The 24,381-nt window shown below is 38.9% G+C and overlaps 1 protein-coding gene across 2 annotated transcripts in view; it reads right to left on the reverse strand.

Moving 5' to 3' along the window:
- The window catches only part of SLCO2A1 (solute carrier organic anion transporter family member 2A1), a 157,350-nt gene that overhangs the window by 81,550 nt on the left and 51,419 nt on the right, over positions 1-24,381 (reverse strand). For both annotated transcript variants that reach the window (XM_007493896.2, XM_056793630.1), the window contains exon 2: positions 1,020-1,157. In XM_007493896.2, the coding sequence (XP_007493958.1) occupies positions 1,020-1,157 (138 nt within the window). The remainder of the gene's footprint in view (positions 1-1,019; positions 1,158-24,381) is intronic.

Genomic DNA, 24,381 nt, shown 5'->3' on the forward strand with positions numbered 1-24,381 from the left:
TTTAAAAGAAAATCAAAGGTAAGAGCATTGGGTGGGAGAGGAAGGGTAGCCACAAGGATTCTTTAAAATTGTTGTCATTCAGTCATTTCAGTTCTATTAGATTCTTTGTGACCCCCTTTGAGGTTTTCTTGGCAAAGATACTATAGTGGTACAGATGAGGAAACTGAGGCAAACAGGATTAAGTTATTTTCCCAAGAATCCACAGCTAGTAAGTGTTTGAGGCCAGATTGAAACTCAGGAAGATGAGTCTTCCTAACTCCAGAGCCAGCAGTACTCACTGCATTACCTAGCTGCCCCCACAGGGGTGTTCTCTATACAAAAAATACAAGGAAAGGGGGGGAAAGGATCTCTGAAGAATTATTCTAAAATGCACAGAAACAGGAAGCCAGAAGGAAACACAAACTAGACATCTTTGAAAATTACATGTTAAATTAATTTCAAAGTTAAAAATAAAATCAGCTACACTTGGGAGCAATTTTATGTATAGCTCTTTTTTCTGTTTTACAAATAGACCTTTCTACCTTGCATTATAGACCTACTTTGCATAAAGAAATGCTTATTTTATTTGGTGTTTGTTAAATTCATAATAAATAAAAAATTTTAAGTAAGATTCCCTTCCAACGTATATGTACACACGTATGTAAATATATGAGATGAACCAGATGATCATGGAATCATGGGGAAAAAGCATCACGTTTGATTATCACTCTGCTATTTATGATCTATGTGATTTTGGTCATGTCTTTTCACCTCTTTGGCCTCAGTATCTTCTCAGGATAAAGGGAGGTAATTAGATTATATGACCTGTGAAGTCACTTCGTGCTCTAGAGTTCTGATATACTTTCTCATGTCTCTTCTAGTTCTCATATTCTTGCTAGCATTCATTAGGAAGCCATCTTCATTCTATTCTTGTGAGGTATCTAATGGGGCTGAACCTCCATACCCAAGTCCCTTCTTCCCTCCTGCTCAGTTCCTCCCAATATCTTTGGCCAGTAAGTCTAGGGCAAGTGGGCACTTACTTCATTTAAACTGGAGATAAAGCCAGAAGAGGAGCTGGAGAGTCCAAAACGCTTCTCAATGGTGGTGAGGCTGCTCTTGAAGTAGGCACTGTAGAGGAGCTGGCACAACTGTAGAAGCCCATGGCAGAGCACAAACACCTGTCAGAGAGAGAACGTACACAGGTAAGTCACTTACATCCTTGAATGATTCCATCCCTGGCCTCCTCTGGCTCCAAGCTTCATCAAGCCACCATGGAGAGAGTCTTGACCTGGGAGACCAGCACTGCCAATAATTAAGTGATTGTGGGCATTTAAGCTTTCTGGGGTTGGTTTTCCCCACCTATAAGAAATGGAACTGGGTTAGGGGACCTCTAAAGTTTCTTCAAGCTGCTACCCTCCCATTCTTAAGGTCAGCAGAAGGGTCCTTGCTCAGGCATTCTGGATCTTGTTTAAACATCTGTTTCTGGGATAGACCAAGAGGAGAGAAACTAAAATGACCATCAACCTACAAAGAAAAGTAAGCAGAGCTGAAGAGAGTAGGCACTCAGCTATTATTTTCTATTTAAAAAGTAAACATTAAAATATATATAATAAATCTCTACAAAAAGTGATAAATAACAAAATAGTAAACTCTAAGAGACAAACTATTTTTATTTTGTTAAAGGGATTAAAATAAATGAACATAAATGAAATGCAATAATACTTTATTTTTTCTGTGTCTTTCTTGTACTTCCTGCTATTTTCTAGAATAGAATAAACATTTAACAAAGTTCCAATTAGGTAGGTGAGTAATTAAGCTAGAGATGAGATGACTTCTGGAATCCAGTGGTAAAGCACCACACTGAATCCTCCTGGCAATCTCCAGGGCCCAAAGTGATTCTCCCACGTCCATTAGTGGGAGTATTATTCCCAGCCCATCACACACTGAGCTCTAGAGAAAGATTCCTTAATTCTTTTGTATCTTGGACCTCTCTGGCAGTTTGCTGAAGTCAATTAGAAAAATCATGTTTTTAAATGCATAAAATAAAACACACGAATTTACAAAGGAAATCCATTATATTGAAATATAGTTATCAAAATGTTTTTGAAGATCATCAGGTTCAAGGACTCCAAGATAAGAACCTCCTGATCTAGAGGATCCAGATCACCACTGAAGTATCCTTTGGGTGATATTCAAGGTCTTTGAAAATAAGGGGTGTCTGCCAGAGAAAATGGGAAAGTGATTCCATTTTGTAATTCGAAAGTTGTCTTTTCAACAGTTACAGTTGTCTTTACTGCAGAGCTGGCATCTCAAATGAACAAATTACTTTAATATCTCCATGTTCGTTTCATTCCAAATCTTAGCCTCACTCCTCTTCAGTACTCCCCATTCCAAAGAATAGAGTCAAAGCCAAGCGTTCTATGTTGCCTCTCCCATCCTGACAAGGGAAGTGCTTAGAGTGGCCAGCTCTGGGTTCCTAGGTATGCTTGCTCTAACAGGAAGCTTGGGGGCTTTCACAGATGGCCATTTCTGCTAGGTACCAGAACAGAAAGGAATTTCTGCCCCATGAAGGGGGAAGAAGGGGAATAAGCATTTATATAGTATGCTGGATGCTGTATAAAATGCTTTATAAATATATCATTTGATCCTCTCAACGACTCTGGGATATGAGTGCTATTATTCCCATTTTATAGTTGAGGAAACTGATACAAACAGAGGTTAAATAACTTGCCCAGCTAGTAAATGAGACTGGCTTTAAACTAGGTATTTCTGACTCCAACTCCAATACTCCATCCACTGAGCAATCTTCCAGCCTCTATGACATTCATAATGCCCAAACAATTTCCAACAAGCTTGTTTTAAAGTACTTTTACCATGTTCCTACCTCATCCCTGATTTTTCCCTCTTATTAAGGTATTAACTTAAAATTAATTTTTATTGTATTTTATAATAAACAAAAATCTATTTTTCTTCCCTCCCATCACTGCTATCAGCCTTCAAGAAAGAAAGACAGAAAGGAAGGAAGGAGGGAAGGAGGGAAGAAGGGAGTGAGAGAAGAGGGAAGGAAAGGGAAAGAGAAAGAGACAGAGGAGGGAAGAAGAAAGGGAGGAAAGAAGGATGGGAAAAAGAAATTTCTTGTAACATATATATAGTCAAAGAAAACAAATTTGCTCATTGGCTATGTTAGAAAAAAAAATGTGACTCATTCTGCACCTTGAATCCCTCACTCTTTATCAAGAGGTGAAAAGCATACTTCAGCATTGGCCCTATGGTATCATGTATGATGATTGTGTCCTCACAATTATTTGTTTTTATAATATTGATATTATAACATCAATTATTCTGGTTCTGCTCATTTCACTCTGAATCAGTTCATATAAGTCTTTCTGTGACTCTTTGAAATCATCTGCTTCCTCATTTACCTCAGCAGGATAGCATTCTATTGCATTTGTATACAAAAGTTCATTCAGTCATTCCTCAATTGATGGGCCTCCTTTAATTTCCTTTTTTTAACACACACACACACACACACACACACACAAGCTCCTATCATCCTTATCTCCTCCTGATCTGTGATTCAGGTAAATCAAAGAAAATCTGATTAATCTTGGATTTATCTCTGTGTTCCTCTCATTCTTAAAACTATGTCCAAATTTAAGCTCTGTCACTATCTGTGTGACCTTAGGCACATCATTTAACTTTCTTGGGCCCATGTTGCTTCATCTGTAAAATTAAAGGGTTAGATTCAGTGACTTCTAAGATACAGAGATACCTGGAGATGTACAGAAGAAGAGGACACTGGTCAACCACTTTATTGAGCCTCCATCTATCTGACCCAAATAAAGATAGACCTAGATACTCTGGGCTTGAAATGAATTCAAACTTTTATGAAAACTTCACAAAAAGACAATACCACAAAGCAACACTACACACAACGATCAGATGTTGATGTGAAGTGAACAAGGATAGATGCTGAACACATGGGCAAGTGGAAGATAGTGAACAAATGAATGCTCCAGTAAGTGAGCCAATCAGCCTCCAGGATACAGAACACAGCACTGTGATTGGTCACCTTTCATTCCATCAGCCAATAGTGTGTCATGTATAACCTCACATTGGCAAACTTGTGCAAGCAGTAGTGGTGTACTGCATTTCCATTGTGTACAATATGGTATTCATCCACAAAATCCTGCAATATAGGGAAAATTCTGTGATACAGAATTATATTTTTTAACTCATAATACAGTGAAGCTGCTATAAATGAACTGTGATATAGAGAGGGACAACTGTATTAGTAAAGCACTGTGTAAATTTAAAATCATTAAATAAATGCTAGCTTCAAAAACACTTCTACTTTTCCATCTCAGAATGGTGGCAGCCCAATTTGTTGTTTCTGATAAGGCACCAGGGATTGCCTTCCCAAGTCCCTTTCCATCTCAAGTTTTCCCCAGGTATATAAGCTGTCTCCACCACAGTCCTCAGCATTTTTAAATGGTCCAACATTAGCTAAATGACCCCAAAAGTCATGGGATTTTCCCATCTGACCTGCAACTGAAACTTCTTCTATGTGTTTTCTCCCCATGTTGAAATGAGTTTCTTAAGAGCAGTTGCTGGCTTGATTTCTATTTCTATCTCTAGTACTTCTCACATCATAAGTGCTTAATAAATATTCATTCATTCATGTACACCAGGTAATTCAGAACTTGGCTGGATCAGCCTCTTTGAAACAGAGAAGGTCACAGGCTCTCAGGCCAGTCCAAGAACATTGATCAAGAGACAAGCCTTCCTTTCCATTCCCTCTAATGTCCTTAAAATCTTCCTGACTCTAGAAGGAAAACAGAAGCTGTTCTAAGGAAGTAGTGTCTTTGGAAGGGCAAGAAGTGAAGAAGAGTTAAATGAATGTGGGAATGTTGTGTAGCCAGAGAGCAGGGAGCAGTTTGTATCAAGAGATGGTAGGAGAGAATGAAAGCATATGAGGAGCTACAGGAGGCTGAGCTCTTTGTCATTGTAACAGATCCTGACTTCTAGAACTTGAGACAGTATCCCAATGATGGCGAACCTTTTAGAGATGGAGTGCTGGGTCTTGACTCCTCACCTCTCAGTCCAAGTGCCATACCTACCCATCCCCCAGAGACCAAATGCCTTGCCCCTCTCCCCACCAAGTGCTGGGGTATGCCCAGTCCACCCCTTACCCCACACAGGGGAGGGAGAAAGTGCTCCTATTGGGCTGCTGGATAGAGGGGCAGGTGAAGTGAGGAATGTCCTCAGCAAGTGTAGAGGGGTGAGGGGAGTGGCCCAAGCACTCTGCTCCCCTCCAGCTTTTCCTCCTGTGAGCTGCCTACCTTATCCTCTGTGCTGGGCAGAGGGGCAGAGTATGTGGAAAAATGTTGTTAGGTGTAGTAGAGAGGGGGAAGGGAGCATCTCCACCTTAAGTCCCTTTTCCTTTTGTGGGTTTTAAAAATTAATATACAACGACTTAAGTGTTATATTTTAAAAGATTTATTAAAAAAAAAACTAGAGTAAAAACCTGCCTAACTTGACCGTGAGGAAGAAGAGAGAGAGGGAGGAGACAGAGCAAACTTAAATACAATCACGTAAATGCCAGGATGCAGGAAAAGGAAAAAGGATTCTAGGTAATCCAGGAATTTGGGGTAATGTAGTTTTTAGGGGTTCAAGAATTTCCAACTATACACTTTCTAGTAATGAACTCTGGGGTAGGGGGTGGGGGGAAGGAGGGTGGCCCCTGTTCCCAGAGAGAAATCTTTGGGTCTTATCTTTGGCACCTGTGCCATAGATTCACCATCACTATATTATCCTTTATATAGCAAAGAAAGAGTAGTTCATGAAAACAGGACCAAGGAGAGATAGAGACAGAAAAAGAGACAAAGACAGAGAGCAAAAGGCCTAGGAAGAGATGGAGAGATATATAAACAAAACAGAGTATATATGTGTGTGTAAATAAATAGGTATATATTTGTATAAATGTATATATAAAGATATGTGTAGATAGATAAATGGATGGATGGATAGACAGACAGACAGATAGATAGATAGATAGATAGATAGATAGATAGATAGATAGATAGATAGCAGCTAGGTGGCTCAATGGATTCATGAACTAAAATCCAGCCTTAGACACTTACTAGTTATGTGACCCTGGACAAGTCACTTCACCTAGTTTGTCTCAGATTTTTCATCTGTCAAATGAACTGGGGAAGGAAATGACAAACCACTTCAGTACCTTTTCTAAGAAAGCCCCCAAAGAAATCATGAAGCATTAGATACAATTGAAACAACTGAATAACAAAAATATACAGTGTGAATGTGATTCAGAGGAAAGAGAGAGTACATGGATATAAATCCTCAGTGGGACCTTAACCACTGCACAACCAGGTAGTCCCAAATGAGCTAAAGCTTCTGTTTTGTGTGGGGGCTTGAATTCTCTTGGTTCTGGTGACCAAGGGCCTAGCTCGGTCTGCAATGCTGAGAAACCCTAAGGCTACAGAGAATAAACACTAGGTCATTAGAGAGGGAATATGCACTACATAGAGAGAATGTTTTTTAGCTCTGAGAGAACCTTTGACAAGACATCTTTTTGGCTATTGTGCACCAGTCAATTCTGAAACCCTGAGAAATCATGGCCAGCACTGGGGAGTATACACACATGGACAGGGAACTTCTATAAGTACTGAAGGATTCCTGTTGGACTGCATTTAAGCCATAAGTCCACCCTTTCCCCCACCAACAGGTGTGTGGCTTAACTCTGCAGAGCACAATTTCAAGACTGAAACTGAAATGATTTCAAGACCAGGATAGGAGAATGTATGGAAGTAGCTATGACTACATAAGACTATTTGGACACTGCTAACTTCTCCTATTTCCATATATCTTTTAATAAAGCTGAAGATAAAAAGCCAGCTGTGAAGACATTCTATTGTGCCAGGAAATGGAAACATCTTGAACCCAGGATCAAGAAACTTCTCCAGATCATACTTAGCGAACTCTAAAGAGCCAATTAAAAATGAGTTGAAAGCATTAAACTTCAGCAAAGATGCAGGAGATAAAAATAAACCAACATAAATCATCAGCATTTCCATATAATATCAATAAAACCCAGCCGGAAGAGATAAATGTAATTGAAAATAACTACAGGATGTATAAAATGCTTGGGAGTCTACTTGCCAAGAACTATAAAGAAGAACACAAGAAACTATAAAAATACAACTACAAACCACTGTTTGCAAAAACAAAGACAGACCTAAGTAAATGAAAAAGTATTCATTGCCAATGGGTAGTCCAAACGTGGGCAGCAAGGTGATGAAGCAGATAGAGAACTGGGTCTGGTGTCAAGAAGACTCATCTTCCTTAGTTCAAATCTGGTCTCAGATACTTCCTAGCTGTGGGACCTGTTTGCCCTGAATTCTTAATCTGTAAAATGAGCTGGAGACAGTAATAGCAAACCACTCCAGTATCTTTGCCAAGAAAACCCCCAAAATAGGGTTACCAAAATTCAGAAATGACCAAACAACAACACTGCCAGTCTAACAGTACCAAGGGATTACTTTATAGAATAAGAAAACAAAATATCAAAGCTCAAGATGACTCTATATATACATTGTTGGAATCATCGTGGGTATATAATTCATTTGACTCTGCCTTCATCATCTCAAGTAACTTTGCTATGTTTCTCTGCATTCTGCATATTCATCATTCCCTACGGTGCAATATTATTCCATTACATTCCTATAGAGTAATATGTTCAGCTATTTCCCAATTATTAGGCATGTATTTGGTGTCCAAATTTTGTTCTCACAACTGATGCTATGAGTATTTTTGTACATGTGAATCTTTTCTCACTGTCAATAATTGTCTTGGGATATTGCCCCAGTAGTAGGAACTAGCTTTTCTTGCACAATCCCAAGTTATTTTCTGGAAAATTTGTTCTAGTTTTAAAAAATATTTTATACATGTTTTCTGTTTTTACATAACCTTCATTTCCAAATGGAAATATAAAAAGGAAAAGGGGAATAAAAGAAGTCAACCAAAAGCTATGAAACATCTACTGTTCTTACTACTCCACAAAGAATGGAGAAATATTAATTGTCTCAACTCTTTTCCTGGGCTGTTTGATCATTGTAATTAGCATAGAATTATAGGTAAAAAGCTGAAAGGGACCTTAGAGGCCACCAGAAGTGACTATCATTTTACAGATAAGGAAACTGAGACAAAGAGCTAAAGTCACATTAAGAGTCTGAAGCAGATACTTATTAATTCTGTGACCTGGGCAAGGTGTGACACCATGTTTGCCTCAGTTTCCCCATCTGTAAAATGAGCTGAAAAAGGAAAAGGCAAATCACTCATATCTTTGCTAAGAAAACTCCAAATGGGATCATCAAGAGTCCGTCTCAACTGTACAACAGCAACAAAATTTGTGACATATAATGTTTTCCTGTTTGTTTACTTTCACTGCATCATTTCATAAGCCTTCCTATGCTTCTTTGAATTATTCATTGTCATTATTTCTTAGTAATATCCCATTACATTTATGTACCACAAATTGCTAGTCATTCTTCAGCCAATGAGTATCAACTTTGCTTTTAATTCTTTGGTACCACAGAAAGTGTAACTATGAATATTTTTTATTTAATTCCCCCCAATTACACATAAAAAGTTTCCAACATTTTTCAAAGAATACTGAAATGCTTAAAATAAAAACTCTTTCTTTTATCTGATTAACTTTAATGAAAGAAGAAAAACGGGAGTTACCCTGGCTGAAATTAACAAACTCCTAGATTTTGAAGATTCAAAGCCCCCCCCCCCCAACTAGGCGCAGGATTTGTCCTTATATAGACCAATCCTGCCTCAAAGTAGGGGGTGTGGCCCCTCCCTAGCACAGGATTGGTCCAATTCAAGACCAATCCCATGCCAGGAAGTAAAGGGGAGAGAACCTCTGGGGCACACTGGGAGATGCCTTCCCCAGACACAACACTTTAAAACCCATAACACTGTCTTGAATTCTCTCTCTCTCCCCCTCACTCCCCTTGAGATGGTAAATAATCTCATATAGATTTTACATGTGTAGTCATGTAAAACATTTTCCATATTAATCCTTTTGTGGAAGGAAATTCAAATAGAAAAAAAAATTAAGAAAGTGAAAAAGTTTGCTCTGGTCTGGATTTAGACTGTTCTTTTTTCTGGAAGTAGATGGCATTTTTTTATCATCAATTCTTTGGGATAGTTTTGGATCCTTGTATTGATGAAAATAGCTAAGTTATTCACAATTGTTCATTGTAGAGTACTACAATGTTCCCCTGGTGCTGCTTATTTCAATCTGCTTCAGTTCATATAAGCCTTACCATGTTCTTTTGAGCTCCTGTTTGTGATTTCTTAAAGCACAATAGTATTCTATTTCAATCATATACTATAATGTACTTAGCCATTTCCCAACTGATGGGTATCTCCTTATTTTCCAAATCTTTGACTCCATAAAAAAAAAAAAGCTCACTTTAAATATTTCTGAACATACAGATTCTTTCTCTTTTTTATCTCTGGGATACAAATCTAGTAATGCTGGGTCAAAGGATATGGACTGTTTTATAGCCCTTTGGACATATTGCTCTCCTGAATGACTGCATCAGTTCACAACTCCCCCAACAATGAATTTATACCCCAGCTTTTCCATATTCTCATCACATCTGTGAATATTTTCCTCTATCTGGAACCTTCTTTTTGTCTTTGACCCTCCTTGGAGCATATGCATTGGTAATGAGATCTCTGGAAGGGTAATGTGTCTCTTTTCCCCGCAGTGTCCTTCCAACACTGAGATTTTTTTTCATTGTTAATTCACCTTCCTTCCTTCTCTTCTCCTTTTTTTTCTTTTCTTCTGTTTAGTCTTTCTTCTTTTTTCTTTCTTTCTCTCTTCCCCTCAGATCTTAAAATCAACTTTAATTTCCCCACTCCTACCTCATTCACATCATCAGCTAATACGGAATTAACAAGAATCACTAACAGCCACCAGCTTTACTAGAACTTTGTGGTTAAAGTAGGTGGAGTGAGACACAATTGCCTGTTTCAGATTCTTTTAATAAAAGGTACATCTTGTACCAACACTGCTTAGAAATGACTCTCATGTCTTGACGTTTATACTTAAGACCAGAATTCCTACTCCCTCCCATCCCCTCCCTGCCTATGGTTTGGGGGCAAGGAAGGGCAGATGAGGCAGCAACAAGCAACAGCTCCAAGAATTTTGTAGTCATTTTTCTGGTAGAGGATTACCAATCACAAGGGAAGGTCTTATCTTCTTGGCTAAGATTTTCCATCATCCTTTCTGTAGATTACCTGGAATTATCTGCATCAGAACAATCTTACATGGAGTAGAAGGTCCTATATTGAGCAATTACTCAATCAACAAGCATTTCCTGAGACTCTGCTCTGACATAGGCTTATTGAAAAGTGAGAGAGAAAATGCATTACTTACTAACCTGGAGATTGGCTTGGGGATGACTGGGGCAGAAAGTGGGTGGGAAGGAAGATGGTGTAATTGGGTTTGTTGCATTTTGGTAGTGGGGATGAGGTTTATTGGATAAAGAGTACTACTATTCCACAAATTACTTTCATTTAAAGATGGAAAAGTTTCTAGGAGAGACAGAATCACAGGAGGTTTTAGGGATGAAATGGGAAATGGGAAAGCATCTATTAAGTGCTTGCTATTTGTGAAACATTGTGCAAAGTGCTGAGGATACAAAGAGAAAAATGCTTTCAGGGGAGCTCACCTTCTAATTGAGATAGAAAATTCATAAAAAAGAGTTCATTTTCAGTTCATGGAAGATGACAAAATAAGGTAATAGTTAGGCAGGAAAGATCACAGGGTAGATACCCATAGGACACCAGGGAGTAATGAGAGGGTACATGGTTTTATATCAAGAAGATAGTGGATCCAAGGGATAGAATGGAGTGGAGCTCTGGTAGATCACTGGTAGAGATGGTGGGAGGGGAGGATGGTCAGCATCCAGCTAAGAATGAAAGAAGGAAGGGAAAGATGGATGGGGAATATATATGTAGGGCCCTGGTCAAGTCACTTAACCTACTTTGCCTAGCCCTTACTACTCTTCTGCCTTGGAACCAATACATAATATTGGATTCAAGGACAGAAGATAAAGGTTTTTTTAAAAAGATAAAACAGATAATTGTGATTATTTAAAATTTTTAAAGTTTTTTTTTTGCATAAACAAAACCAAAGCAGTTCAAATTAGAATGTAAACAGTAAACTGAGAAAAAAGTCTTTGCAGAATGTTGCTTTGATAAAGCTTTTCTGTGGCCTAGTGAACATGTCTAGTGGGCAACTCAGTTTTTAAAAAATTTCCATGTTGTTCATTTTTGTTAGTGAATAATCTTATAAAACCAACCCCCCAAACATATACCCAAATAAACAAATGAAAAATCATATACTTTCATCTGCATTTTTACTCCAACAATTCTTTCTGTAGCAATAACATTCTTTGTCATAAATCCCTCCGAATTGTCCTGGACTACTGTATTGCTGTTAGCAAAGTCTATCACAATGGATCATTTCATAATATTGTAGTTACTGTGTACAATGTTTTCCTTGTTCTGCTTATTTCACCCTGCATCAGTTCATGTGGTTCTTTCCAACTTTTTCTGACATCAACCTGTTCATCATTCCTTACAACACAATAATATTCCATCACCGTCATATACCACAATTATTCAGCCATTCTCCAATTGATGGACATCTGTTCACTTTCCAATTCTTTGCCACCACAAAAAGAGCAGCTGTATATGTTTTTGTACAACTCAGTTTTGAGAAGTCACCAGGCAGCCATCTCTGAAGATTTACAAAACCTACAGGGCCAATGGAGCAATTCTATTTAGGTGTTCCGACTGAGGGCATCTTATATTATCCTTAGCATCACTCCTGGGTCCCTTTTCCAAATCATAAATTCCTTTCTAGTTATTTCTATCACCACCCTTCCTCCTGGTCTCCAGGAAAACTGAATGAGAACACTATATAGGTTTTTGATTTGCTTAGCATTTCTTTCATCTGGGAGGCCAAAGATGCTGCTTGCATTACCTCATTAATCCTTTGAGAATCAATAGGCTGGAAAGGGCAAAAGAAGGTCATTTAGACCATCTAGTCCTTCCTCCTGCCTTTAGGCAGAACTGTATTTATTCCCAGGCTGATTAGGGTATTTCCTAATTTAAAAAATCTCTGGGAAGGAACGTTGCAAAATGTCTTTCAAAAGCTGAATCTAGTTCTTAATAAAGTAAAGCTCACTTCTAGCCCTACATCTTTCAACTAAAGTTGTTGCTGTTCAATTGATCAGTTGTTTCTGACTCTTCATGACTCCACTATGGGGTTTTCTTGGCAAAGACATTGGAGTAGTTTGTCATTTCCTTCTCCAGAAGAGTAAGGCAAATAGAGGTTAAGTGACTTGCCCAAGATTTCCCAACCAATAAGTGTCTGAGGTCAGATTTGAACACAGGTCTTCCTGACTCCAGATCCAGAACTCTATCCACTCCTACACCTAGCTCCCTCCACTAGTGAGGCAAACTCATTTTTTCCCCTAAATGGTTCCACTAAAGAGATGTAGAATAGGAGCCTCTTTTTAGATGTAATAACCAACACACAAAGTATGCTCAGATAAGCTTTCCCTTTCTTGGTGATAAGTGATTGGACCCAGAATTGGATCCAGAGCTCCATTCTTTCCATTCATTAAGCCAACTTTCTCACCTGGGCAATAATCTCAAATACGGGGGGGCCTGGCCTGGTGAGGGTAGCTTCACTAAAGCTTCAGTTCCAGAAATGTCCCCAGTCTCTTGGGCATAGTTCTCTTGATCAATGTCCCCCGCCCCACTCATTCATTCTGATTCTCTGGTTGTCAGCTCATTAGATCAATAGTAAGGCGTGTCTATGTGTTTGGCAAGTACCCATTTATTCATATGCTGTCTCCTCCATTAAAAGACAAGTTTCTTGAGGTCAGGAACCATTTTTGCTTTTTTGTTATATCCCTAGCACTTAGTTAGCATAGGGCCTGACACATAGTAAATTCTTTTATTTTTTTTTAGTAAGTTCTTAAAAAAACACCACCTTACATTCTGTCTTAGAATCAATATAAAGTTTTAAAGCAGAAAAGTGGTAGGCAACTGGGGTTAAATGACTCACCCAGGGTCACAGAGCTAAGAAGTGTCTGAGACCAGATTTGAACCCAGGACTTTTTGACTCCAGACCTGTCTCTCCACCCACTGGGTTACCTAGCTACTCCATAATAAGCTCTTAGTAAATGCTTTTAGATAGATAGACAGCTAGCCAGACACAAATAGATAGATAGATAATTAGATGAATAGATAGACAGATAGATAGACAAATACATACATACATACATAGCATTTATAGAGTACTTTAAGCTCTACATATTATTTTAGTAGATCTTTATAAAAATCCTGTATGGTAAGTGTTATTATTAGCATCTGCATTTTACAGATGAGGAAACTGAGACTGACAGATTAAGTGACTTGCTCAGTCACAAAGACATTATTAAGTGTCTGAGGCCAGATTCAAATTCACAGCTTTCTGATTCAAGCCCAGCACTTGTCTACTGTGCCATTTAGCTGGTCCAGAAAGGGAAAGAGAGAAAAAAGAGAAAGGAAGAGAAGGGAGGGGAAGGGAGGGGAGGGAAGGGAAGGGAAGGGGAGGGAAGGGAAGAGAAGAGAAGGGAGGAAAAGGGAGGAGAAGGGAGGGGAGGGGAGGAGAAGGGAGGGGAGGGGAGGGAAGGGAGGGGAGGGGAGGGAAGGGAGGGGAGGGGAGAGAAGATAGAGACAGAGGTAAAACATGATAGATATATACCTACATGACTACATAGACAGATAAGATTGATATATCAAGCATTGTATTGGTTAATATTTAACAACTAGCTTTCAAGAAATATATATATATATATATATATATATATAATTTTTTAAGTTTAATTGGCATTAAGCATGTTTTCCCCATTACTTTCTTAAGTCTAGAAAATCAACAAAAGAACAAATCAAACCCTGATTTGTAACATTTGCTGGTTTCTGAGTTTCATTATGTTCATTTAACATTCTGCTCTTTAAAGACCTAGAGTTGGTTCCAGCACATATCTGGAAACATCCATGTTTAGATAAATAGAGAGAAAGATTCACACATATGCACATAGATGTATGCATAAAGGCGGACATAAATAGGAACATTTACAGATATACATACACATGAATAGATATTTTGCTACATTAATACATCCATCGATGCATGCATAAATACAATATATACACTATACAGTGATTGGTTGATAGGCATGTTCAGAAGAGAATAACTTTGTTATTCTGCTCTTTTTAAAAAGAAGTTAGAAGAATATGGAGAGAGCTATACTGGAGAGAAGAACCATCAGGATGACCCCTCTCGGAGTTGATTTTTGAGGGACTCTTTAGGACCAGGGAGGAGATACTGGCCCCTCTCCTCCCTTCCCCTCCCCTCACCCCTTCTTAGACCCAGAAGGAAAGGAAATCATCTGTATCCTGGAGAGGAAGAATCATCCTGCAGGGCCTTTTGATCTATAATAAGCCTGGTCTCTTTCTCCTGATTTTCTTGGGGAGATGACTTGGGATCCTCACTGTGCCCCTTTCACTCAAGGTACTATAGAGGAAATCAAATATTTGCCCGACACAGGAAGAATGGCACAACAAGATAAAGCCCAGAGATCCCAAGCAGCACAGTTAGGATCAAAGGGAGGGACAGCAAACAGGACTAATAATAATCATTAGGGGCCTTTGATAAGAGCAGGTTCTTGAAAACATAAAACAGAAAAGAATCAGACAGAACAATCTGTCTAGGACTTTGCTTGTGAGATCTGATTGAGTAGGAAACTAGGTTAAGCTACTGAGGAACCCTAAAAATAGGACCCACACCTTTCTCTGGAAAATTTTTTGAGCACAGCTCAGCCTTGAGGCAAGCAGTTGAACAAGGTGATCTTGAATTCTGTTTTAGCTCCCAAGCTGATCTCCAACTAATTCCAGTTCTTCTCCTGGGTCCCACCCCATATCGCTCCCCAACCACATTTTCCATTCTTGATCTTGCCTTTACTCTGGCTTATCTCTTCTTCCTCCTCCTCTCTTTCCCTCTCCCATCCCCTCAAGTCACGAAAGCCCTCTCCCATCACCTCCATCTCTTGGAATCCCTGGCTTTCTACAAAACTCAGCTCAAGAGCCAACTTCTTCAAGGTCTTCTCCCCTCCCCCCCACATTCTTCTAAGGTTACTTTCCATCTAGTATGTGTGTGCGTGTACATCTAAATATGCATATATGTGTGTATAGGCATATATATTACACATACATAAATATATATACACACATACATTAAATCTTCCCTATTTGGATACAAGTGCCTCAAAAGCAGGCACTGTTTTCTCTTTCTTTGTATCCCAAGAACTTCGCACAAACTAAATGCTGACTTCATAGATAATTATTGAGGAACTGATCAATTGATTGACCTCAGACCTAAGACCTATTTTGAATATTCAAAATAAGATCTTGCCCTTTGGACCACTTAACCCTGACTTTCTCTGATCTCATATGATGTTATCCATTTACATACAAATTGTTTTCCCTGATGAGGTTGTAAACTCCCTGAGGATAGAAACTTTGCTTTGTATTTCTAGCACAAATTATAGTGCCTGGCACATAGTAAAGGCATTATTAAGTGCTTGGTGATCTTATTTTAAATCCTTATATTACATCTTAGAATCAATCCTTTCTCTTGGTTCCAAGGAAGAAGAGTGGTAAGGGCTAGGCAATGGGGGTTAAGTGACTTGCCCAGGATCATAGAGCTAGGAAGTGTCTGAGGCCAGATTTGAATCTAGGACCTCCTGTGTCTAAATCTGGCTTTCTATCCACTGAGCCACCTAGTTGCCCTCTGGGTGATTTCCTGATTACAATCCAAACCCCTTTAACATGCATCTTATTCTGATACATCTCTTTCCAGTATGTTAAAAGCAAAAAAGCTACCCAGTTCTTGGATGTATGGAGACTGCTTCTGGAAAGGAGCAGATGAAGAAGCCTTTGGAGATCTTCAGTTTTGATGTAGTCGGAGATGTAACAGGAAACAAAAACAGTTGGAAATGATGGGAAACCACCCTTAAAATGTTTTTCAAGTTCCCTTTAGGGCATAGAATACCTGAGTACTGAATAGCTAAAATTCTTCCCTTTTCTTCATGAGTCAGAGACCAGAGAGAATAGTCCCAAGAGTTTCAAAAGAAGAAACAAATGATGAAAAAGTATCACTTTTGTAACAATTATATATTCCATTACAGAAATTCCTAAAGGTCCTACTTCTTTAACATTCCAACTAATAGAGTTTGGGCAACCCAAAATGGCAAGAATCATTTTTTAAAAACCCTTAACTTCCATCTTGGAATCAATATTGAATATTGGTTCTAAGATAGAAGAGCAATAAGACCTAGGCAATGGGAGTTAAGTGACTTGCTCAAGGTCATACAGCTAGGAAGTGTCTGAAGCCACATTTGAACCCAGAACCTCCCATCTCTGAGACTGGCTTTCAGTCCCCTTGGCAATAATCATTTTTAAGTTAAGGTGCATGAATGCATTCATAGGGCAAGATAGGTTCATTTCACCCTCTGTAATTAGCTTGTAATCATTCATTCAATTGTTTGTTGCATGCTTACTATGTGCAGGGTACTGTACCCTTTGGGAGCTTAAATTGACTACAGTTCATGTGTACATATTTGTGTACACATACATATATGTGTGTATGTATTTATACATGGTACAGAAAATAATTAGCTTATTTGTTTACATATGTAAATAAGTAAACTCTCTTACTCATCTTGAACCTTTCCCAGAGACAAATACATCTTCCTCCTCCCAACTTAGAAGAGTGGTGATAGTGGGATTATAGAAGGAAAGGGTTTAAAAAAATGAAGATGTGATAGCTTGGAGGGGCAGAATAAGACATGCATTTTCATATGTAAACTTTTTGTTCGGCGCTAATTATTTATTATAAGGAAAAACTTTATTTGGAGGGAATGTTGTCAGAGAAATGAATAGATAGAAATAGTGATACAAAAAATAGAAAGAAAAGGAAACTAATAAAACATTTAAAATACACAGAAGAAAGCAAAAGGAATTTTAGAAGGAGGAATAGACAAACTTGGCAGTTTTTTTACAAGTAGATAGGATTTTTAATAATCGTTTTCTAACATTTTGTGATCTATGTTGTCTTGTTCCTTCTCATCTCTCTCCCTCCCCAAGATGGCAGGTAATACAATAGGGCTTGTACAAGTGTTATCATACAATACATATTTCCATGCTCATCATGTAGTAAAGAAAAGGCATATCACTTACAAAAGAGAAAAATTCATGGAGGAAATAAAGTGAAGACTGGCAAGCTTCAGTCTGCATTTAGATTTTTTTTCAGTTCCTTCTATAGCAGTGGATAGCCTTTTTTGACATGAATCCCTTGGAGCTGTCCTGGATTCATACATTATGGAGAGTATTTAAGTCATTCACAGTTGATCATCATACTTTATTGCTGTAACTGAACAATGTTCTTCTGGTTTTTTATCATTTCACTTTGCATCACTTCATGTAAGCCTGTTCTGCTTTTTTTTGTAATCATCTTGTGTTCATTTCTTATGGCACAATAGTATTCCATTATAATCAAATACAACGAATTGCTCAACCATTTCCCAATTGACAGACATCTCATCAGGTTCCAATTTCTTGCCACCACAAATATAGCAGGTATAAATATTTTGGTATAAGTAGGTCCTTGTTCCCTGTCTTTGATCTCTTTGGGATAAGCTTGGCAATTTTGTCACTATTGTATTAAATTTAGCATTAGGGTAAAAAATGAACTTCTTATTTCATCAGTATAGGGAACGAGGAAGGCTTCCCCTTTAACTTATAGTTTTAGGTTAAATGATTTACCCAGGGCCACAGTATGTCAGAAGCAGGACTTGGATCCAGCCCTCCTGGCTCTAAGACCAGCCTTCTGTGCACTATGCCATGCTACTTTAACATGTCAACAGAATTTACTAAGTGTCTCTTCTATGTGCTAAGCACTGTGCTGAATGCTGGAGATACAAAAATAAATACGTACAAAAAAATAGTCCCTGGCTTCAAGAAGCTCATGGTCTAGTGGGAAACATGCAAGTAATGACATACAAACAAACTATATGCAAAATCAGTAGGAAAGAAATGACAGAGGGAAGGCACCAGAATTAAGGAGGATCATGAAAGGCTTCTTATAGAAGATGGGATTTTAGCAGAGATTTGAATGAAGTCAAGGAAGGCAGGAGGCAGAGATAAGGAAGGAAGAATATCCCAGGGATAGGAAAGAGTCAGTGAAAATGCAGATAGAGAGGCAGCCAGGACGACATTTCCTAGCTGGGTGATCCTGGGCAAATCACTTAACTCTGTTTACCTAGCCCTTGCCTTTCTGTCTTAGACTTGTTACTAAGATAGAAAGTAAAGGAGAAAAGGAAAGGAAAGGAAAGGAAAGGAAAGGAAAGGAAAGGAAAGGAAAGGAAAGGAAAAGGAAAGGAAAGGAAAGGAAAGGAAAGGAAAGGAAAGGAAAGGAAAGGAAAAGAAAGGAAAGGAAAGGAAAGGAAAGGAAAGGAAAGGAAAGGAAAGGAAAGGAAAGGAAAGGAAAGGAAAGGAAAGGAAAGGAAAGGAAAGGAAAGGAAAGGAAAGGAAAGGAAAGGAAAGGAAAGGAAAGAGGAAGTAGAAGTCAAGGATGACTGAATTGAAGCATCTAGCCTCAGTCACCAGGAGAATGACAGTACCATGGACAGAACTAGGGACCTTGTTGAGCCCTTAAGCATGTGCAGTTTGAACCACTGGTGAAAAACATCCAGGTCCATGAGAGGGAAGACTATATCTTTTCTAAGTTTTATCTCCCAATATCTACTGGACTTTGCACACAATAAACACTCTGTGTTGAATTGAATTGATATATCTAGCCTGTGTTTGGAGATAAAAATCTGGGACCCAGGAAAGAAAGCAAGTGCCAGGCCCTGAAGGAAAAACACAAAGTAGCAGATCATAAACTTTGACAGGAAAGGAATCTGAGAGATTATCTAGTCCAAACCTTTCATAAGGAAGTGTTAAGGACAGATGAGATTAGAGCAAGTCTAGAGTTAGAAAGACCTGGGTTCAAATCTGACCTTATTTTAGAAGGTCCTAGAATTAGGTTCCTGCAGCAACTAATGGGTCATGCCTGGGATAAGTGAATCTGAGGAGGATCCAGAGCAGTAATTCATCTCTACTGTTAGGGATCTATTTTATGGTTTTTTACTGTCAGTTTTGCAGAATCATAGAACTCCTTTGGAGTCTGCTGCTCCAGTAGCATCAAACTCAAATTGAACTGGAATTATAAGTCAGGATCCCTGTGGAGGAATATGGATTTAGAAAACCACATATTAATATTATGTATGTTTTATTATATTTTATTTATCTTGTTAAATGTTTCCCAATTACATTTTAATCTGATTCTGAGGCACCTAGGACTGTTGTGGCCAAATGCAGCCTTCCAGGGTATGATACCTCTAGTCTATTCTATTTTTCCTGCCTTCAGGTTAGGATTATACCCACCTGAAGCTCAAAGAATCCCATCTTCTACAGGGAGCCTTTCCCAATTCTTCTTAGTTCTAGGGCCTTCCTTCTGTTGATTATTTCCAAATAACTTGTACAAAGGCCTGTATACTCAATATAGTTTTTCCAATAGCAATGTATAACTATGAGAGTTAGTCTGAGGGATGCAGAATTGATTTTTTTTTAAAATTATGGCGGTGGAGAAGACTTTTAAGAGTCTCTTGGACAGCAGCAAGAAGTTTGAATCAGTCAATACTTAAATTAATTCAGACTTTTCAATGGAAGGTCAAATATTGAAGCTGAAACTTAAATACTTTGGCTACATAATGAGAAGGCAAGACTCTTTGCAAAAGACCCTGATGTTGGGAAAGATTGATAACAAAACAAGAAGGGGACAACGGAAGCTGAAATGGTTAGATATTGTCAGGAAAACAAGGAAAATAAACTTGGACAGACTTTAAGAGATAGTAGATCATCTGGTTTGCTATGATCTGTGAAGTCACAAAGAGTAAGACACGACTGAATGACTGAACAACAACCACAAATGTAATTGTTTCCATGTTATCTCTTCCTTTAGGCCATGAGCTCTTTGAAAGCAGGATCTATGGATAAAAAGGGGACATTTACTTGCATGCCTAGAAGTAAGCACAGCCCTTGACACATAGGAGATGCTTAATAAATATTTATCGACTGAGTATTTCCTCTCTAGTAGGAAAGTTAGTCCTACCTCCCTCAAAGAACCATTCCTTGTTCCCTCCAACTTTATTGTTGGAGAAGCAATGGCAATGTTAAAAGCTGAGAGGCAGTTAGCTTAGTGGATAGAATGCTAGCCTGGGACTCAGGAATGGAAAGGATCTATTAAGTGCTTACTATGGGAAAATCCTGCCTGCAGCACTTATTAACCATGTGAATCTGGGCAAATCACTGAACATCTCCTAGTTGTAGGGCTCTCATTTGTAATCCCCATAATAGCTAGAACTTTGCAGGGTCCTTGTGAAACTCAAATGGTGCCAGCTATTATAATTTTTTTTAGTACTAAATTTGTGCTAATGGAATGTAGACATCAGAAAAATTCCTTTAAGGAGCTAGAAAAGAAGCAAAGAAAAAGGACAGAAGAAGAGGAGGAGGAAGAAGAGGAGGAGGAAGAAGAGGAGGAGGAAGAAGAACAAGAACAAGAACAAGAAGAACAAGAACAAGAACAAGAACAAGAGGAAGAACAAGAGGAAGAAGAAGAAAGAAGAAGAAACAACAAAGTACTTACAGAACTTTCCTATAGACATTTATCAAGCATCTATTATGTGTAAGTGGCATCTAGGTGGTACATAGAGAGAAGACTGAACCTGGAGTCAGGAAAACTCATTTTTTTTAGTCCAAATCTGGCCTCAGACACTTACTAGCTGTGTGATCCTGAGGAAGTCATTTCACTGTTTGCCTCAGTTTCCTCATCCATACAATAAACTGATAAGGAGATGACAAATGACTCTATTAACTTTTGCCAACAAAACTCTGCATAAGGTCAGGAAGAGCTGGACATGACTGAAATGACTCGACAACAACAATAACTATTTATAATATGTTAAAGGTTAAGGAGGCTAACTATAGTTTCTACTTTCAATGTCCTTTATAATCTTGTACAGGAGATCACATGTGCCAGTAATGATGAGAACAGTACAAAGGTTGTGCCATATATGTGTTACAGGAATACAGTTCTTTTCAATGGAAAAGAGTGAGAGAAAAATAAATTCTTCTTACTTGAAAAAATAAAAAATAAAATAAGGTAGACTGAAAAAATTAAAAAACCATAACAGAAAAGAAAAATAGATTTAGGGAGTTGGGAGTGCTGAAGGAAAAAAAGATTCTTTTAAACTCTTATCTTCCATCCTAGAATCAATACTGTGTATTGGTTCCAAGGCAGAAGAGTGGTAAGGGCTGGGCAATGCGGGTTAAGTGACTTGCCCAGGGTCACACAGCTAGGAAGTGTCTGAAGTCAAATTTGGGCCCAGGACCTCCTGCCTCTAGGCCTGCTCCCAAGAGAAAGAATTTTTAGCTAGACTGAAGTATACTCCAGAAAGGTTATTCATCTTTTTTTCCCCTGCTATTATACATTTTGCCTTTCACATATGCTAAATATCCAGCCACACTGACCTTTTTACCTTTTCCCTCATATATCTCTTGACTCTGTGCCTTTATCTGTGCTGTCTCTCATTATTGGAGCATTCATCCTTCTCATCTTCCCTCTTCAAATGTAAGAAAGAAAGAAAAAGAGTAGTGAATCCCAAGCAAAGGAGTAGTATGATCAAAGACATTGAATATTTGGTTCATTTTGGCCAGAGTGAATATGAATGCTTCTCTCATTTCTTTCTGACCTTTTTCCTACTTTCAAAGTTTCTATTGAGGTCACAATGATCTATGGGGAAAACATAAAAAGAAAAAAGCAGACGCCAGACCGGGGTCCCCCAAGCCACAGACACGCTCACATGCAGAGACATGCACTGCTACACAGAGAGATACTTTCCATAATCCCCTCTTAATCACCTTGACATTTCCCTTCAGAGAGGTTGGGCATTCATAACCACAGGCTGTTTATACAAGGCCGTTGACTCCCTTCCAAGCCACACTTGACTCTAAAATAGAGAAACCAACCCTGGGGAAAGCTTTCACACTCAATTCTGCCTGCCAACTCTTGCAGACCTTTAGCACTCACAGGATAACATATTTTCAAGAGAAGAAAAGAAAACTTGATCAACACTCGGTTTTTATTGTCTCAACCATGGAAAATGTTAATTTCGATGGCCAGCTACTTACTTCCTGCCTATAGATACCGCTGGGCAGAATGGTGAATAGAAGGCTGGGTCCAGAGTTAAGACCTCAGTTCAAATTCTACCTCGGTTACTAGCTATATTAATTTGTGTTTCTCAGGATTCTCTATTAAATGGGGAAAATACTAGTACCTACCTCCTAGGGTTTTTATGAGGATCAAATAAGATAATGTTCCCCAAACACTTAAACTGTGTGCAACACATTGTAGCCACTTGCTTCCCTCCCTTCCCCCTTTCCTTCCTCCCTCCCTCCCACCTTTTCTCCCTCCCTTCATTCTTCCTTCCTCCCTTCCTTTCTTCTTCCCTTCCTTCTTTCCTCCCTTTCTTCCTCCTTTTCTTCCTTCCTCCCTCCCTCCCTCCCTTCATCCTTCTTTCCTTCCTTCCTTCCTTCCTTTCTTCCTTCCTTCCTTCCTTCCTTCCTTCCTTCCTTCCTTCCTTCCTTCCTTCCTTCCCTTTTTCCTTCCTTTTTTCCTCCCTCCCTCCCTCCCTTCCTCCTTTCCCTGTCTCCCTTCATTCTTCTTTCCTTCCTTCTTCTCTCCTTTTTTCCTTCCTTTTTTCCTTCCTTTTTTCCTTCCTTCCTTCCTTCCTTCCTTCCTTCCTTCCTTCCTTCCTTCCTTCCTTCCTTCCTTCCTTCCTTCCTTCCTTCCTTCCTTCCTTCCTTCCTTCCTTCCTTCCTTCCTTCCTTCCTTCCTTCCTTTTTTCCCTCCCTCCCTCCTTCCCTTCCTTCTTTCTGGATTTATGCCCCAAATGGACAAAAATTAGCCTTAACACATTCTGGGGAAAACTGTGAACAAAGAGCTAGAAGATTCAGCATTCTGAGCCAGACTCCACTTGGCTTCCCCTTCCTTGTATCACCAAACCTCAGTTTCATCATTTGTAAAGTTGTGGGTTTGGATAAGATAGTCTCTCAGGTTTCTTTCATCTCTGAAATTCTGATTCTGGGTGACCAGAACATATGATGGCTCTTCCCCATCTAGTCCTTTGATTCTCATAAGCAAAAAAAAGTCAGAAAATCTAAGCTTGGGGCTGTCAAGGGCTTCATGTGTGTCTTATAGAAAAGTCACTTAATCCTGCCTAGTTTTCTCTCAACATTGGTAAGTAAAACCATGGATGGTGGACACTCTAAATTGTCAGAGTGCAGCACAGTAGTAATTTAGTTAGCATTTTAAAGATTACAAAGTACTTTACAACTTTACAAAAAAATCTCATGTGATTTTGACAGACTTGTGAGTCAGGTCTTATCCATCAGTATTACAAGTGAGTTAGGGCAGCTAGGTGGGGCAGTGGATAGAGCCCTGGACCTAGAGTCAGAAAGACCCTAATTCAAATATGAATTCAAACACTTAGTAGCTATGTGACCCTGGACAAGTCACCTCACCCTGTTTGCCTCAGTTTCCTTACCTGTAAAATGATCTGGAAAAGAAAATGGCAAACGACTCCAATATCTTTACCAAGAAAACCCCAAATGGGGTCCTCAAGAGTCAGACACAACTGAGAGACTGACCAACAAATAAAATGAACTAACAGAGGCCCACAGGTTAATTGGTCCTGAAGTCACACAATTAGTGAGTATCAAAGTCTCAACTCAGGCCTCCCTGACTCTAAGTCTTTACACTGGGCTATATCGCCTCTGCCAGCAGTACTCTGAAGTTGGTTTTTGAGAAGGGTGGGGGCAGGGGTCTGGACCTGTGATTTTCTCGATTGAAAGGGAACTCCCCTCTCACCAGCCACTTCCTCTGGGCTCCCTCAAACCCAATTATGGTGGCAGAGCTAATATGCATCAGAGATCAGACTTGAATCCAGTTTTTGGGGATTCCAAGGCTATTCCTCTATCTACTATGTAGATAAACACTAGAAAATGGTATTACTAATAATTAAAGTAACTAGTAAATACAAAGGGAACATAATTCCCATTTTACAGATGAGGAAATAG

This window comes from Monodelphis domestica, chromosome 4 (genome assembly GCF_027887165.1).
Source record: "Monodelphis domestica isolate mMonDom1 chromosome 4, mMonDom1.pri, whole genome shotgun sequence".
NCBI classification, from domain to species: Eukaryota; Metazoa; Chordata; class Mammalia; order Didelphimorphia; family Didelphidae; genus Monodelphis; species Monodelphis domestica.